Raw genomic sequence first — 12,656 nt, forward strand, 5'->3', positions numbered from 1 at the left:
TGATAAATAGAAAAGGACATAGTTGGCGGGGAATCTTGATTGTGTCACAGCAAATGCTCTTGCTTGAACCAAGCATTGTTTAAATGCCATTGTCACTCCCTTTTTGCTCACTAGTCCCACCAGATGCACACACCAAGCCCAGGGTCCTTCATACTCCCCTGGATCCTGTATGGCGGGTTGCGGTGCTCCTCTGGCTCCTCGCCTCGCTCTATTGGCTTTGTCGGTGTCTGGTCATGCCATTCTTCATCGATGACGCGGAACCGCACCATCTCATGCATGTCGTAGAACATCCGTTGTCCCTCGACGTTCCACACCCATAGCTGTTGATTTATGTCACTAAACATCATCTGTCAGTTCACGTCGGCTGCATCAATACCCGCCCGGATATGTGCCTTACTACTCTGCCTCATCTGGCAGCTCATCATACGGGATGAGGATGTCGTCGAAGAAGTCTGTCCTCACTGCACGATGTCAAATTGAGCGTACAGAGTGCAACAGAGAGCAAGCCAGACCACTTACATTGAATGCCATTGGGACTGCAGCTACTAATACGGGCGAACATCACTTCACCCTTGAAGGGGCGGAAAACCACGATGCGAAACTCAACTTACTAGTGTTAGCAGAGCTCACAAAAGACCCAAATTGGGGCTGGCTTACCGTTGACGTTTACATAGCCATCGCCGTGACCTATCAAACCTTCGGAAGTCCACAGAAGATCGTAAAGGCAGATGCAGAGGCCAATCTTCTGAATAATCTGTACTTTCTATAAGCAAGATATAAGAGGAAGTGAAAAAGCCACAACAAAATTACCTTGTTTGCATACTTGGAGTTGATATTGTCTTCAATAGCTTGGATGCTCTTCTTGGAGAAGTCGTTGGGTTCGATTCTTACAAGATCTGCGATCTTGGTCTATTTTTATTAGTTCTTCGTCATTCTGAGCGCCCATCACTTTAACACCTATACTCACAAGAATAAACATGGTGCTGAGGGATCACCGGTAAACGATATTCAGATAGCCTCACGAAACTAGAGAGGGCGAATAGCAAGCTCGATATACGGCTTGAAAAAAATGCCTGTCTCAACTTTATTCTGCCAGTAGATCATATGACCAAACTGACCGCTTTCCCACTTTTGATTAGTCACTTACAGTGTTCCATGGATAATTTCCCACCGGATTGTACATGAAATCCAGAAAACCTCAGATATGGTCCGCTCCGCCTTTCTCTTGTTGCGAAACGCAAGCTGCCACAACGCCCCTGCTTTTTATTCACTGCAGCCTCCCATTCCCCTCTCCGAAGAATAAGAGCTTTCTCCTTTTATTGTACAGTTCCCCTCTCACGGTGTCGATCGACAGTACTTTCTGTCTCGCGTTCGTGTTCTCTTTGCTGGGTTTCTGGTGTTGCTGTTCACCCTATTTCCGTCTTTCGCTGTCTACTGCCTTGAGTTTTGAAGTTTTCTTGGCTTGCCCCTGCTCCATCCTAACATCTCCTTTTTCTCTGCTGTTTCCTTGCTGTTTCCGAAACATCCAGACACCTTTTATCGTGTCTGTCTTGCTGCCACCGGCAAAGTCTTACGGCCCTAAAGAGCGTTTAAGGCTTTCTCGAGCTTGCCAAAGAAGCAAAAAACGCGTTTTTCTTCCTTTTTCTCCTCTCGCGGACATCGTCAGACCCGACCGGTACACCACTTTGTCTTCGGCTAGCCGCTTCTGATTCTCGTCTCTTTACCGTTGTTTTCCTGCACTAGGTTCGCACCACGTCAAAATGGCTACCTACGGTTACGGCCCGCCGCCACCTCCACCACCTCCGTCTCAGCCGTCAGGCGGATACGGCCAGTACCAGCCTTCATATCAACACGGTCCTCAGCACAACCGTGGTGGCCGTGGTGGGGCCAACCATTCCAGTGGTCGCAGCAATGAATACCCGAACGCCGCTGGGTATGCTTACAACAACTCCCAGACAACACAAGCTTATGGCCAGCAAAGCCACTACAGCACTGCCCCACCTCAGCATGGAGCTTACCCGCCTCATCAGCCGCAATGGGCGCCTGATCCAGCAGTTCAAGGCCATACACAACCGCACCAATCGTCGCACAGTCCTCTCCCTCCGCAGAGCTACCATTCGAACTATGCGCCGCAGATGTATCAGCAGCATCAGCCGAGCCTGGCCCCTGGTCACCACCAAGCGGCCCAAGGTCCTTCCTCCTACAGCCAGCAGCCCCCGTATGCACCGCCTTCTGCTAGCGCTCAACAGCCATACGGACAGCAACCATATCCTCATCCTTCCCAACCTCCAAACGGCCATCCGCCCCAGCAGTGGGGGCCGCCCGCTCATGGCCAACAGAGCGTTGGACATGGCGGGCACTTCAGTGGTGGCGGCAGAGGCAGAGGAGGCGGACATCATCACGAACGTGGTGGCAAAGCACAGATGATGGGCCCTCCCATTCGCATCGGCTTTGAAAGCGGTAGTGGCCTGCAAGGCCCAAGCCATGCAGCTCCAGTGAGCAATAGCTACCAGCAGCCACCGCCGTACAGGCACGCTCAAAGCAGCCCAGTCCCTCCCCATAGGCCGAGCGGCTATGCACCCGGGCCATATCAAGCATATCCACCCGCCGGGCCAGCTCCCACAGCTGGCGTTCCGAATTATGATCCGTATTTCAATCAGAACGGTCGACAATACGGGCGAGGTGGCTATCAGAACACTTCGTACCGAGGTGGCCGCCCCAACTTCGGTGGCGACAAGATGCGTCACAAGAAGATCAGTGGTGGTCCGATCAAGGCTGCCCCTTCCCAACACCATCAGAAGCCTGATGCTGCGTCTGCCGGCAAGAAGAAGAAACGCAAGACTAACACTCTCGGGCTGACACCCGGGGAGGAGTCTGATGAAGAAGACGTGGACGAAGAAGCCAAGCTGGTTGAAATGATCGGACCCGATGCTCCAAAGTATGCTATTACCGTGTCCCACTCTGTTTTCCCCTTCTTGCTTGTCTTGCTATTGCTTCTGCCGTACTTACGCAGATACCGCTTAGTCCCACCGATATTGCCGCTTGGATTGAGCAGCGAAAGTAAAGAATTTCCCAACGCAGGCGCGTGCAATGGCCAGGCTCGACAACCTGGGAGAAGGAGATAAGGCGAACAAGGCGGGCGGAGGCGGTGCCAACGGCAAGAATGGCACGCCGAGCTTGACGGCACTCGAACGCCAACAGCAAAAGGCCGAGAAGCTGAGGAAGCAACTGGAGAAGGTGGAATCGAGCATCAAGCGAAAGCGCGAGCAGCAGGACGAGGGCGATGATATGCGCGGCGTGGACGGCGAGTCGTCAGACGCGTCTTCGGATTCAAAGTCGGATGACGAAGCACCCGAGGCCATGCCGATCCGAAGCGAAGCGATGCCGCCGGCGCCCAGGCGAGCCGACCACTCCAAGCACTGCAAGTACTACTCTACAGGGGGCACATGTGGAAAGAAGGGCAAGTGTCGCTTCGTCCATGACCCGGCAGTGCGTCAGGCCGCGCTGCAGGAGCGGGAACGGAACGGAGGTCGGATGACGCTGCAGCAGCGGCTGATTCTCAACGACAAGGACCAGGAGGACCTCACGATCGTCAAGACGCTGCAGTATCTTAAGGAGAAAGGCATCATGAAGGACGGCGTGTCCGGACCCTCTGGTGCGCAGACCTCTATTGATTCGGCCGGATCACCGGCGCCAGAGTCACCACAGCTGCAGCCAATGCTGTCGCAGGTTCCAGAGACCGGTCTGGAACCGGGGCAACAGCCGCATGGCTTGCCCAAACAGCCGCCGTCGAGCCTCTTGCTTGCACCGCCCAACGCGTCGGGCTCTGCACCGACGGTGCAATATCAAGGATGGAATCTGAGCGGGTTTGGCAACACGGGCGTCAAGTCAAGCGATCCATAGTTCCAATCCGGGCAGTTGTTAGGGGAGAAAGTTGTGCTTGCATTTTGTGTTCTATGTTTTTGCTTCTGTCATACATATGTTGTCTGTCCGCGTAAAACTGGCAGTGTCAGTCCTGGGAGATTAGTGTTTCTGCGTCGGCCGTTATCACACGACCGTTTTAAAAATTGCTGTTACTGGCCTGAGAGAGAGTGCCCTTGCACGTGAGTATGCTTAAATAATGGTGAATACAATAGACCAAGTGTATTGCTCGAAATTCAAGCAACAGACGTCTCGGCATTTCTGATACCTCATTATTGATAGATAACGTACAGGCACCCGGTGAATCCAAACGGTTAAAACGTGAGACGCTTGATGCTACGGCCATGCTGTGGCTCGAACCCCGGAAAAAAATGAAAGATAAATGCACAAGTGCCGTGAGACCGCTTCCTGCCGTATCTAGAAGGGTCAAGAGCGTCCGCTGCCGTCCGGCTGTTATCGGCGCAACAGTCCGCTGCCACTGGTTCTCCGATAGTCAGACGATGCCACCGCCTGTCGCTTCCGCTGTTCCTTCTCTGCCTTGAGCTTCCGCTCCAACGCCTCTTGCTGGGCATCTTCTAGCCGTGCCACACGCTCAGCCATATGTTCCTCTTCATCAATGTCTGATATTCCGGCTTCCATATCAGACTCGTCCTCGAATCCGTCCTCCTCGTCAGACCAACCGTGGCCTCTGCGCTCTGGGTGGCCGACGTCGTCATCGTCGTCGTACTCGATAAAATCGTCCATCTCCTCGTCCATCTCCTCTTCGTACCGCGATCGTCGCGGTCCACCAAAGGGCACCCGGGGTCGGGCAGCTGGACGGTAGCTGGACTTTGAATCGCCTGTACCGGAATCTGGCCGGGACGCTGTCGCGGATGTCGACGAGTTTGGGCGCGGCCTTGCTGTGCCCTGATAGCCCGTCGTGGCTGTTGCCGCTTTTTTGGGCTGCTTTTCCTCTTTGCTGGGGCCAGACTTTCGGCCCGCCGTCTCGCTACGTCCGGGGGCGGAGGCGGAGGTCTTCCCTGCTTCTGCAACGTTGCCCATCGGACGACGGTTCGTTCCCGTTCGTGACTCCCGTGGCCCAGACAGGGGTCTGCTGCTAATCGGCCTTGTCACGCTCGGCCGTGGCATCGGTCGTTTGACGCCCATCTTCGACTTCCCGTTTCTGTTCTTGGCTACTCGAGCCTCTTCGGCCTGCACGACCATGCGCTCCCTCTTGGTCGGCCCTTTCTCCAGTGGTTTATGCTGGATTTTGCCCACCTGACCCATCGCCGCCTGAGCCGCCTTTGCTCGTTCCATGATTTCGAGGTACGATCCTTTCTTGGGCGCCGGCTTCGAGGCTGAGGAGGTGACATCAGAATGCGATCTGTTGCCACCCAGCACTGTCGAAACAGGCCCTCTGCCTCTATCCGTTGCTGAGGACAGCTGAGATGTTGTGGCGCCATAACGTGACGGAGTGGCAGACAATCTCCTAGATGGGGCGGTGGAATTAAATGGGCCGGACACCGAAGCGACTGGCCGGACACGGGATGGTTCTGAGGCGTGTGATAGTGTTGGAAGCGTAGTCTTTGTACGCAGGTCGAGGGGCCCACGTGAGTTTGAGAGCCTGCTACTGTTGTCACCCCCTATAGAGGCCGTCCGTGGTGCTTTGGAAATCGAGGGACGGGCGAGATCGTCGCCGGCCTTGCGTTTTGGAAGCTGGGACGTGTTTGCTGTAGTAGAGCCGGCATCCCCATCGCCGGTGATCTGGGCAAGCAGGTCGCCGATCTGCAGCATGAGAAGGATTGTCAGTCGATCAAGTCGTGCTTAAAAAACAAAGGGCGAGCAGAACGAGTAAATCTTACCATCGTGGGCAGGATAGATGCCACCGAGACGATGAGGGAGAGATGCGGGCTACACCGACTTGCGGGCACAGATCACAGGTCTGCTAGTAGAAAGGTTAGAGAACTCATTTGAAAAGCCCGGGTGGGGTTGGGACGAAGTTCTCGTTGATGTTGTGCTGTAATCAAGAGTAGGGAGGTTGATTTGCCTCGGTATAATTTATACGCAGATCTGGTTGAGAGAGGGTCTGAGGAGAAAAAAGAAGAAAAAAGGAGATAAGAATGGAAGTGACAGCAGCACGTGGCCAAGAGAGCGATTGTCGAGGTCGGGTGGCGGATGGTGAAGTTAAAGCATTAGAACCTCAAAGGGATTTGTCGACCGGCATCAACGCCTGACGCGTGACTCGCTCGTAACTGCTTAACGCCCAGAAGCGAAGACGCTACTGCGGATTGGTGCAACGTCTTCGTCGGGGGACGGGAAGGCGGACTGGCGATGAAGGAGTGCCGTGACCGAATAGAATCTCAAAGAAAGGCTTTCATGGCAGGACGTGCAGCTCTTTAATATTGTTATTGCAGACACGTGAAGAAACCAGGGAACATTGGCGGTATACACGTAAGCGGGTTTCAGGACGGGTAGGTGCATAGTTCTGTAAGCAGACATGCTGCACGTGGAGAGGTTCCACAGGACACATCACATGACCATTTAGGGCCTTAGGGCTTTTATTTCGTGTGGCCAAAACCAAGTATTTCGGTCCCCTCTATTTTTTTTTTGCTCTTACACCATTCCGAAAAATAAGCCCAGCAACTCTATCCGGACTCGAAGATTCAGTCTCCGCCACAACATTGCGGTTAAACTGATTGAAATCTCGTGTTCTTCTAGTTCTAAGAAACAAAGTATGTGAAAGCCTGACGCAAACTCCTGGGCCAGCGCAAACTGACTGGTTTCTGCAGCGTCAAAATGAAGTACCTCGCAGCCTACCTCCTCCTCACCATCGGTGGCAACACCGCGCCGTCCGCCAAGGATGTCGAGCAGGTCCTTGAGTCTGTCGGCATTGAGGCCGACTCCGACCGCCTGTCTAAGCTCATTGCTGAGCTGTCGGGCAAGGACATCAACGAGGTACGACACGGACGTGGCAGGAGATCATGCCACATGTGCTTCGGATACTTTTTGGGCATTGACTGACATATCGCAGCTGATTGCCGAGGGCAACTCCAAGCTGGCATCCGTGCCGTCTGGCGGTAGCGGCGCTGCCGCTGCCAGCGGTGGTGCTGCCGCCGGCGGTGCTGCTGCCGAGGAGGCCAAGGAGGAGGCCAAGGAGGAGGGTACGTACAGCTTTTCGCAAAAGGTCACGGCTCCTACACCATTGCTAACCCACGCCTACAGAGAAGGAGGAGTCCGACGACGACATGGGCTTCGGTCTCTTCGACTAAACGATGCAACTGCGCAACCGTGTGTACCGATGCTGGCAACTGGGAGCGGGCAGCTCTCGCTGCAGTGGCAGTGGGAGGATTCCATATTATCTAAGGACGGCGGGCGTATCTGCCTGAATAGGTTCATAAGGACCGGCGTTATTGGTAGAACCGATGGACGTTCTGGCCGTCTTGGTGTCGGAAAAGTGCATATCTCGCATAGTTCAAACAATAAAAGTAAAAGTGGAAACCGACAAGCGCAGCAGGTCGTTCAGAGGCAAAAATCTTGCAACCTGCATGTCATCAAGCGCAGTACATACGTCGTAGTACATCGTAATATGGAGTAATCAACGCTCACTCGGTGCCCAATTTGCCGCAGACCCACTATATGCATCTTGTTGCTCCCGGCAACGACCCGGACGCGCTGATTGGCTGGATGCGGCCTTTCATAATAAAACGGGTCGTGAAGGTTGCATTCCCAAATAAAATAAATGCCAGTGCAGCGTTCAGCAGGCTCCACGAGCATCGTGAAAAGCGCCGCACTTCTTTGTCTCCTAGTATTTCCCGCCTTTTACTCTTTAATTTGTCGAGCGCCCGTTGTCTTATTGCGGTGACCACGCGCGTCCCTAGATATATACTTACTGTTGTGCTCGATCCTATCTCTCTTTCGATATAAACAATAGCCGCACCCAAGTCTGGCGACCCGACATTTCGACGGCAACAGGAAGGCGGAACTCCACGACGGCACGACACATTGTACACCACAAGAACAACGATGACGATGGTGTCGCCGACACCCGTTGGCCAGGGAAGCCACTTCACTTCCCTCGGCCGCCGAACATCCACACGACAGGCATTGCGGCGCCCTCCCTCGCGATCACAGATGGGCCCAGCCCCGGTAGCACCGGCAGCTGCGGCGTCGGGATCTAGAAGAAGCGTATCTTCGGCAGCAAGCAGCAGCAATGCCGATTTCGACGCGGCACAGCAGGCACAGCAATATTCCACCCTGCACGACAGCTCAGACGATGAGATGCCTATTCCTATGAAGCTCAGTGCTCTCACCAAGGCGCTGCTCAGCGATGGCGGCTCGACCTCAGAGGACCGACCCGTCAGCATCGCAGCCGCTGCTGCAGCCGTTTCCACCGCGACAGGACCAGCAATGGCAACGCGGAGACGAAGTGCTCTAAATCGGTCGACCTCCTCCAGCACGACTGGCGAGAGCGACCAGCACCAGCAGTCGGCAGACCGGACGAGCATGCGGCAGACACGAAGGCACGTGCGATCCAGCAGCATCCAGGCATCTGGTGCCTCCAGTGCTGCTCCGACATCGTCGTCCTCCCGGCCTACGTCGCCTCAATCGCGCCAGCAAGACAGCAGCCCGGTACCGAGGAAACGCGTTGTCCGGCTCAGTGCGGCCACGCCGGCCAATGGCATAGTGGCACAGCCACCGCCGCCGCTTCGACGGTCGCTTTCAGCGTCAAAGCACAGTCGGTGGACGGCACCGGCCAGCGGACAGGACAAGGCCGAGGACAGGCCTACAAGTGGCGGCAGCAATCATCTGGCAGATCCGCCAGCGGCACCTCTGACTGCTTCGACGGCTGCCGTGGCCATGGCGTCTTCGGTCCTCTCCGGTGATGTAGAGGGTGCATCCGTTCTGGCGCCTGCATCGCAGCCAATAGTCACGTCAACGACATCGTCCTCCTCCTCGGCAGGAAGCGTCAACACGCCAGGATCCGGCGTGAGAAAAGTGCAGATTGCAGTAGGCTCTGCAGGCCGAGGCAGCCGTGCGCGTCTGTCAGCTTCGTCGTCTGCACTGTTTCTGTCGAGACGGACAGAGTCCGGCCAGCAGAGTGATTCTGAGTTGGGCCATGACGATGCGCCAGCCACGGCTGGTCGGCCACAGAGTAGCAGTGCATCGCAACACACAGCACACAGCGGCAGCCGCGATGTGGACCAGCTGGCGCTGCAGAGCTCGATCCGGGTCAAGCGCACGGGCAAGGCGCTGGGCGGCGGTTTTCTCAGCGGCCCTGCACGACGCGGAAGACGGCGACAGAGCGAGGAGGATGGCGAGGACAACAGTCCCGAGGATATGATGCCACATCAAGGCGGTGATCTCATGACGGCCAGCCGGGATGCAGATGTTCCAGGCTCTGTCGGCGGGGCAGGACAGCCGTATTTCGACCACTACGGCCGCGACTTTGCTGCAGCCACCGGCAGTCCTGTGAGTGCGAGAAACTCGTTGTCCCAACGGTCGAACAGTCTGCGGAGTCATTCGCCCAAGATCGAGTTGCTGTTGCAGCAACGTGAAGAGGAGCTGGAGAAGCAGCGGCTTCGACAAGAACAGCAGGAACAGCAGGAGCGACAGCAGGAGCGTCAGCAGGAACGACGGCAAGAACGACAGCAACGGCGAGTCTCTGGGAGCGAAGAGGCAGCCGGTATGCGTGCCGTGCCTTCCTCGACTGGCCGTTCAGCCATGCCGTCCTCCAGCGATAAGGAAAACGAGCTGCTGTTCAACGTTCATATTCCCAAGCCACTGCTGGTGCAGAGTCGTGACGATGACAAGGAGCGAAACAGCAACAAGGAGCTGCTTCCGGCCCTGCAGCCAATCGAGGCAAAAATGTCAGTGTCGACATCCAGGGTGGCAGCCGCACTCGAGGCCGCACGGCTACCACCACTCTCGCCAGACAGGAAGATTCTCGCCTCCATCAGCCGCAACACACCGCATCGACCAGCACCACCACCACCGCCACCAAAGATGACCGTTCTGGAGACGGCAACTGCCGCAACAGCCGGTCCGGCAGCTACAGCACAGGCAAACAAGAAGCCACGGATTCTGCTCAAGATCAACGGGCGGTCGTATCAGCGGGTCGACTGCATCGGCCGCGGCGGCAGCGCAAAGGTGTACAAGGTCACGGCGGAGAACGGAAAGATGTTTGCGATGAAGCGGGTGTCGCTGGAAAACGCCGACGAGTCGACAATCCGCGGATACATGGGCGAGATCGACCTGCTGAAGAAGCTGGCCGGCGTGGACCGTGTGATCCAGCTGTTCGACTTTGAGATGAACAAGGAAAAGCAGATGCTGAGTCTGGTGAGTCTGGTCGCTTTCTCTTGTCCTGAATTGGGTGCTAACACGTGAACCAGCTCATGGAACTGGGTGAGATGGACTTGAACTCGCTGCTGCGCGTGCGTCAGAACCGTGAGGGCGCCCGCCTGGACCCCGTCTTTGTGCGGTTTTACTGGAAGGAGATGCTGGAGTGCCTGCAGGCTGTGCACGCACATGACATTGTGCATTCGGACCTGAAGCCGGCCAACTTTGTGCTGGTGCAGGGCCGGCTGAAGCTGATCGACTTTGGCATTGCCAACGCCATCCAGACCGAAGAAACCGTCAACGTGCACCGTGAGACACAAGTCGGCACGCCCAGCTACATGTCGCCCGAGTCGTTGATGGACTCGCAGCAGTATGCCTTCACGGCCAACCACAACGGCCGCGGAATGTTTCTGCCCAGCGGCGGTCATCGGGGCGCGCCCAAGGTTATGAAGTTGGGCAAGCCCAGCGACGTGTGGAGTCTGGGCTGCATTTTGTACCAGATGGCCTACGGCCTGCCGCCGTTTGGCCACATTCAGAACCAGATGGCACGCTGCCAGGCCATCATCACCTGGTCACACACCATCGACTTTCCAGCCCGCGGTCTGGGCGGCGCTGTCGTGCCGTCAGGCCTGCTGGCCACCATGAAGCGCTGTCTGAACCGTGAACAGGGACTGCGGCCGACCTGCAAAGAGCTCCTGCTGCCAACAGACCCATTCCTGTACCCGGAGGCCGCCATGGCAGCAGACGGCCTAGACAGCATGCCCGTCACAGAGGAGCTGCTTAGCCGCATCATCCAGAGCGTCGTCACGCGGTGTCGAGAGCGGATGCCCACCGAAGGCGAGGCCATGTCAGCATGGCCGGCCGCATACTGGGCGAGCGTACGGCGAGCCGTGACGGCACGAGAGGAGACATGAGAAATGAGCAAGGGATGAGGTCGGAGGACGAAGGAGAAAGGAGAAAGGAAAGGCCCGAGACACACACGGCCTAGCACCGTTTTGATGATGCATTTATGAATACCGCGTTTTGTATATACGTTTCTGGGGGTTTTTTTTTGATGCCCACCCTTTGGCGTTCAAAGACTTGTGGGCGCAATGCCCTGATGCTTGAAATTTGGTTTCTGCGCTGCTATACAGATGCTCGTACACGTGACCCCAAGTTGTGTGTTGTCAACCGGCCACCTGCCACTTCTTCATGCGCTCTCGTCGCCGAGCCGGACATCCTGAATCCGCAGCACGGTGTACTGATGCTTGCTGCGGACCGTCTTCTTGCGCCGGTTGCGCCGCTTCTTCTTGACCAGCAGGCGCAGCGGCTCTGTCTCGAGGCCGAGCACGACGGCCGTGACCGAGACTCCCGGCACGTGACCGCCGCGTTGGATGCCCTCTCCTTCGGGGCCGCCGCCTCCAGCGCCGGTGACACCGCCGACGGCCGTGACCGAGCGACTGCCCACAACACCCACGCGGTCCAGATGCAAGACGTCGCCCGGCTGCACGCCGGCCATGCGGAACGGCAGCCGCAGCCGGTCGCCCGGCGTCACCAGGTACGGCCGCCCGTAGATGTGCACCGTCGCATATACAGACGGGTGGCTTGGCGCTGCCGACGCTGACATCTGCTGCAGGATCGATGCGAGCGACACCGAAAGCGTCGGTGCCGCTGTCGCCGCTTCCTTGTCGACAGAGGGCACTGCGAACGAATCTGGCACGGGCGTGGCGTAGCTTCGCGTCTGCTCTGTCCGCATCCGCAGCTGCGTCTGTGTCGGTGCCGGCAGGCTAGAACGCACCTGCACCGGCTTCCGCCGCCCCGTCGACAGATGTCGGGCCCAGCTCGTGGCCGCACCGCTCGACTGCACGCACCGCAAACATGCTGGCTGTAGGGAAAGGACCGAAGCCCCACGCTGGCTCTGCCTCAGAGCCCCACGGAGAGTGCACAGTGTCGGGCCACTCATTGCGCCCGTTCCTAGACCGAAAAACTGGCGTCGTTCGGGGTGGTTTGGCAGTCGTCGCGGGTTCGACGGCACGTACTGTCTTCAGCTGCACATGGGAGCAAAAAAACGCTACCTCTTGAATCGTTGCAAAATTTGGCCTTATTGACACATCACGTGCGAGACATTTTTTGGATCCATCACGTGATCACGATCCTTGCTGTACTATCAGAACGAGCTTCAACATTCAACAGATCGTAGAGCCATAGAAAAACAGCTCCATCTTCGAGAACAAGAAACATGCCATCTTTGTTATTGAACGAACAGCGTAAACAAAGTGTAAGGGCTTGAATCGGTACAAAGATAGTCGCAATTGCTGCTGAGAAATCACCGACTCGATGAACAACGAATACCAGACACCAAATGCCCCCCGCGCCGACCATTCTTCCTATGCAACCGTTGGCCACCCTTGACTCTGATTGGCCTCGTCCCACTGATATAT

At 56.5% G+C, this 12,656-nt stretch overlaps 6 protein-coding genes across 6 annotated transcripts; 3 read left to right on the forward strand and 3 right to left on the reverse strand.

Moving 5' to 3' along the window:
* Nucleotides 1-110: 110 nt before the first annotated feature.
* CMQ_7969 (DNA-directed RNA polymerase 3 25 kd polypeptide) lies at nucleotides 111-979 on the reverse strand (the record flags this gene model as incomplete). Its single annotated transcript, XM_014313609.1, has 5 exons — nucleotides 111-336; nucleotides 398-461; nucleotides 658-754; nucleotides 811-909; nucleotides 968-979. 5 exons carry the CDS (start codon nucleotides 977-979, stop codon nucleotides 111-113), a joined length of 498 nt encoding a protein of 165 aa, XP_014169084.1.
* A 781-nt stretch (nucleotides 980-1,760) lies between these two features.
* CMQ_7773 (zinc finger transcription factor) lies at nucleotides 1,761-3,903 on the forward strand (the record flags this gene model as incomplete). The annotated part of the gene is made up of 4 exons (XM_014313413.1): nucleotides 1,761-1,933; nucleotides 2,007-2,409; nucleotides 2,661-2,938; nucleotides 3,099-3,903. 4 exons carry the CDS (start codon nucleotides 1,761-1,763, stop codon nucleotides 3,901-3,903), a joined length of 1,659 nt encoding a protein of 552 aa, XP_014168888.1.
* A 471-nt stretch (nucleotides 3,904-4,374) lies between these two features.
* CMQ_7923 (chromatin spt2 protein) lies at nucleotides 4,375-5,765 on the reverse strand (the record flags this gene model as incomplete). Its single annotated transcript, XM_014313563.1, has 2 exons — nucleotides 4,375-5,685; nucleotides 5,763-5,765. The coding sequence occupies 2 exons, from the start codon at nucleotides 5,763-5,765 to the stop codon at nucleotides 4,375-4,377; spliced, it is 1,314 nt and encodes a 437-aa protein (XP_014169038.1).
* A 931-nt stretch (nucleotides 5,766-6,696) lies between these two features.
* CMQ_7820 (60S acidic ribosomal protein p2) lies at nucleotides 6,697-7,169 on the forward strand (the record flags this gene model as incomplete). Its single annotated transcript, XM_014313460.1, has 3 exons — nucleotides 6,697-6,855; nucleotides 6,932-7,061; nucleotides 7,123-7,169. 3 exons carry the CDS (start codon nucleotides 6,697-6,699, stop codon nucleotides 7,167-7,169), a joined length of 336 nt encoding a protein of 111 aa, XP_014168935.1.
* Nucleotides 7,170-7,923: 754 nt separating this feature from the next.
* Nucleotides 7,924-11,150, forward strand: CMQ_7905 (checkpoint protein kinase; the record flags this gene model as incomplete). The annotated part of the gene is made up of 2 exons (XM_014313545.1): nucleotides 7,924-10,236; nucleotides 10,290-11,150. 2 exons carry the CDS (start codon nucleotides 7,924-7,926, stop codon nucleotides 11,148-11,150), a joined length of 3,174 nt encoding a protein of 1,057 aa, XP_014169020.1.
* A 275-nt stretch (nucleotides 11,151-11,425) lies between these two features.
* Nucleotides 11,426-12,178, reverse strand: CMQ_7959 (uncharacterized protein; the record flags this gene model as incomplete). Its single annotated transcript, XM_014313599.1, has 1 exon — nucleotides 11,426-12,178. The coding sequence occupies one exon, from the start codon at nucleotides 12,176-12,178 to the stop codon at nucleotides 11,426-11,428; it is 753 nt and encodes a 250-aa protein (XP_014169074.1).
* Between the last annotated feature and the right edge of the window lie 478 nt (nucleotides 12,179-12,656).

This window comes from Grosmannia clavigera, assembly GCF_000143105.1.
Source record: "Grosmannia clavigera kw1407 unplaced genomic scaffold GCSC_82, whole genome shotgun sequence".
Lineage (NCBI taxonomy): Eukaryota > Fungi > Ascomycota > Sordariomycetes > Ophiostomatales > Ophiostomataceae > Leptographium > Leptographium clavigerum.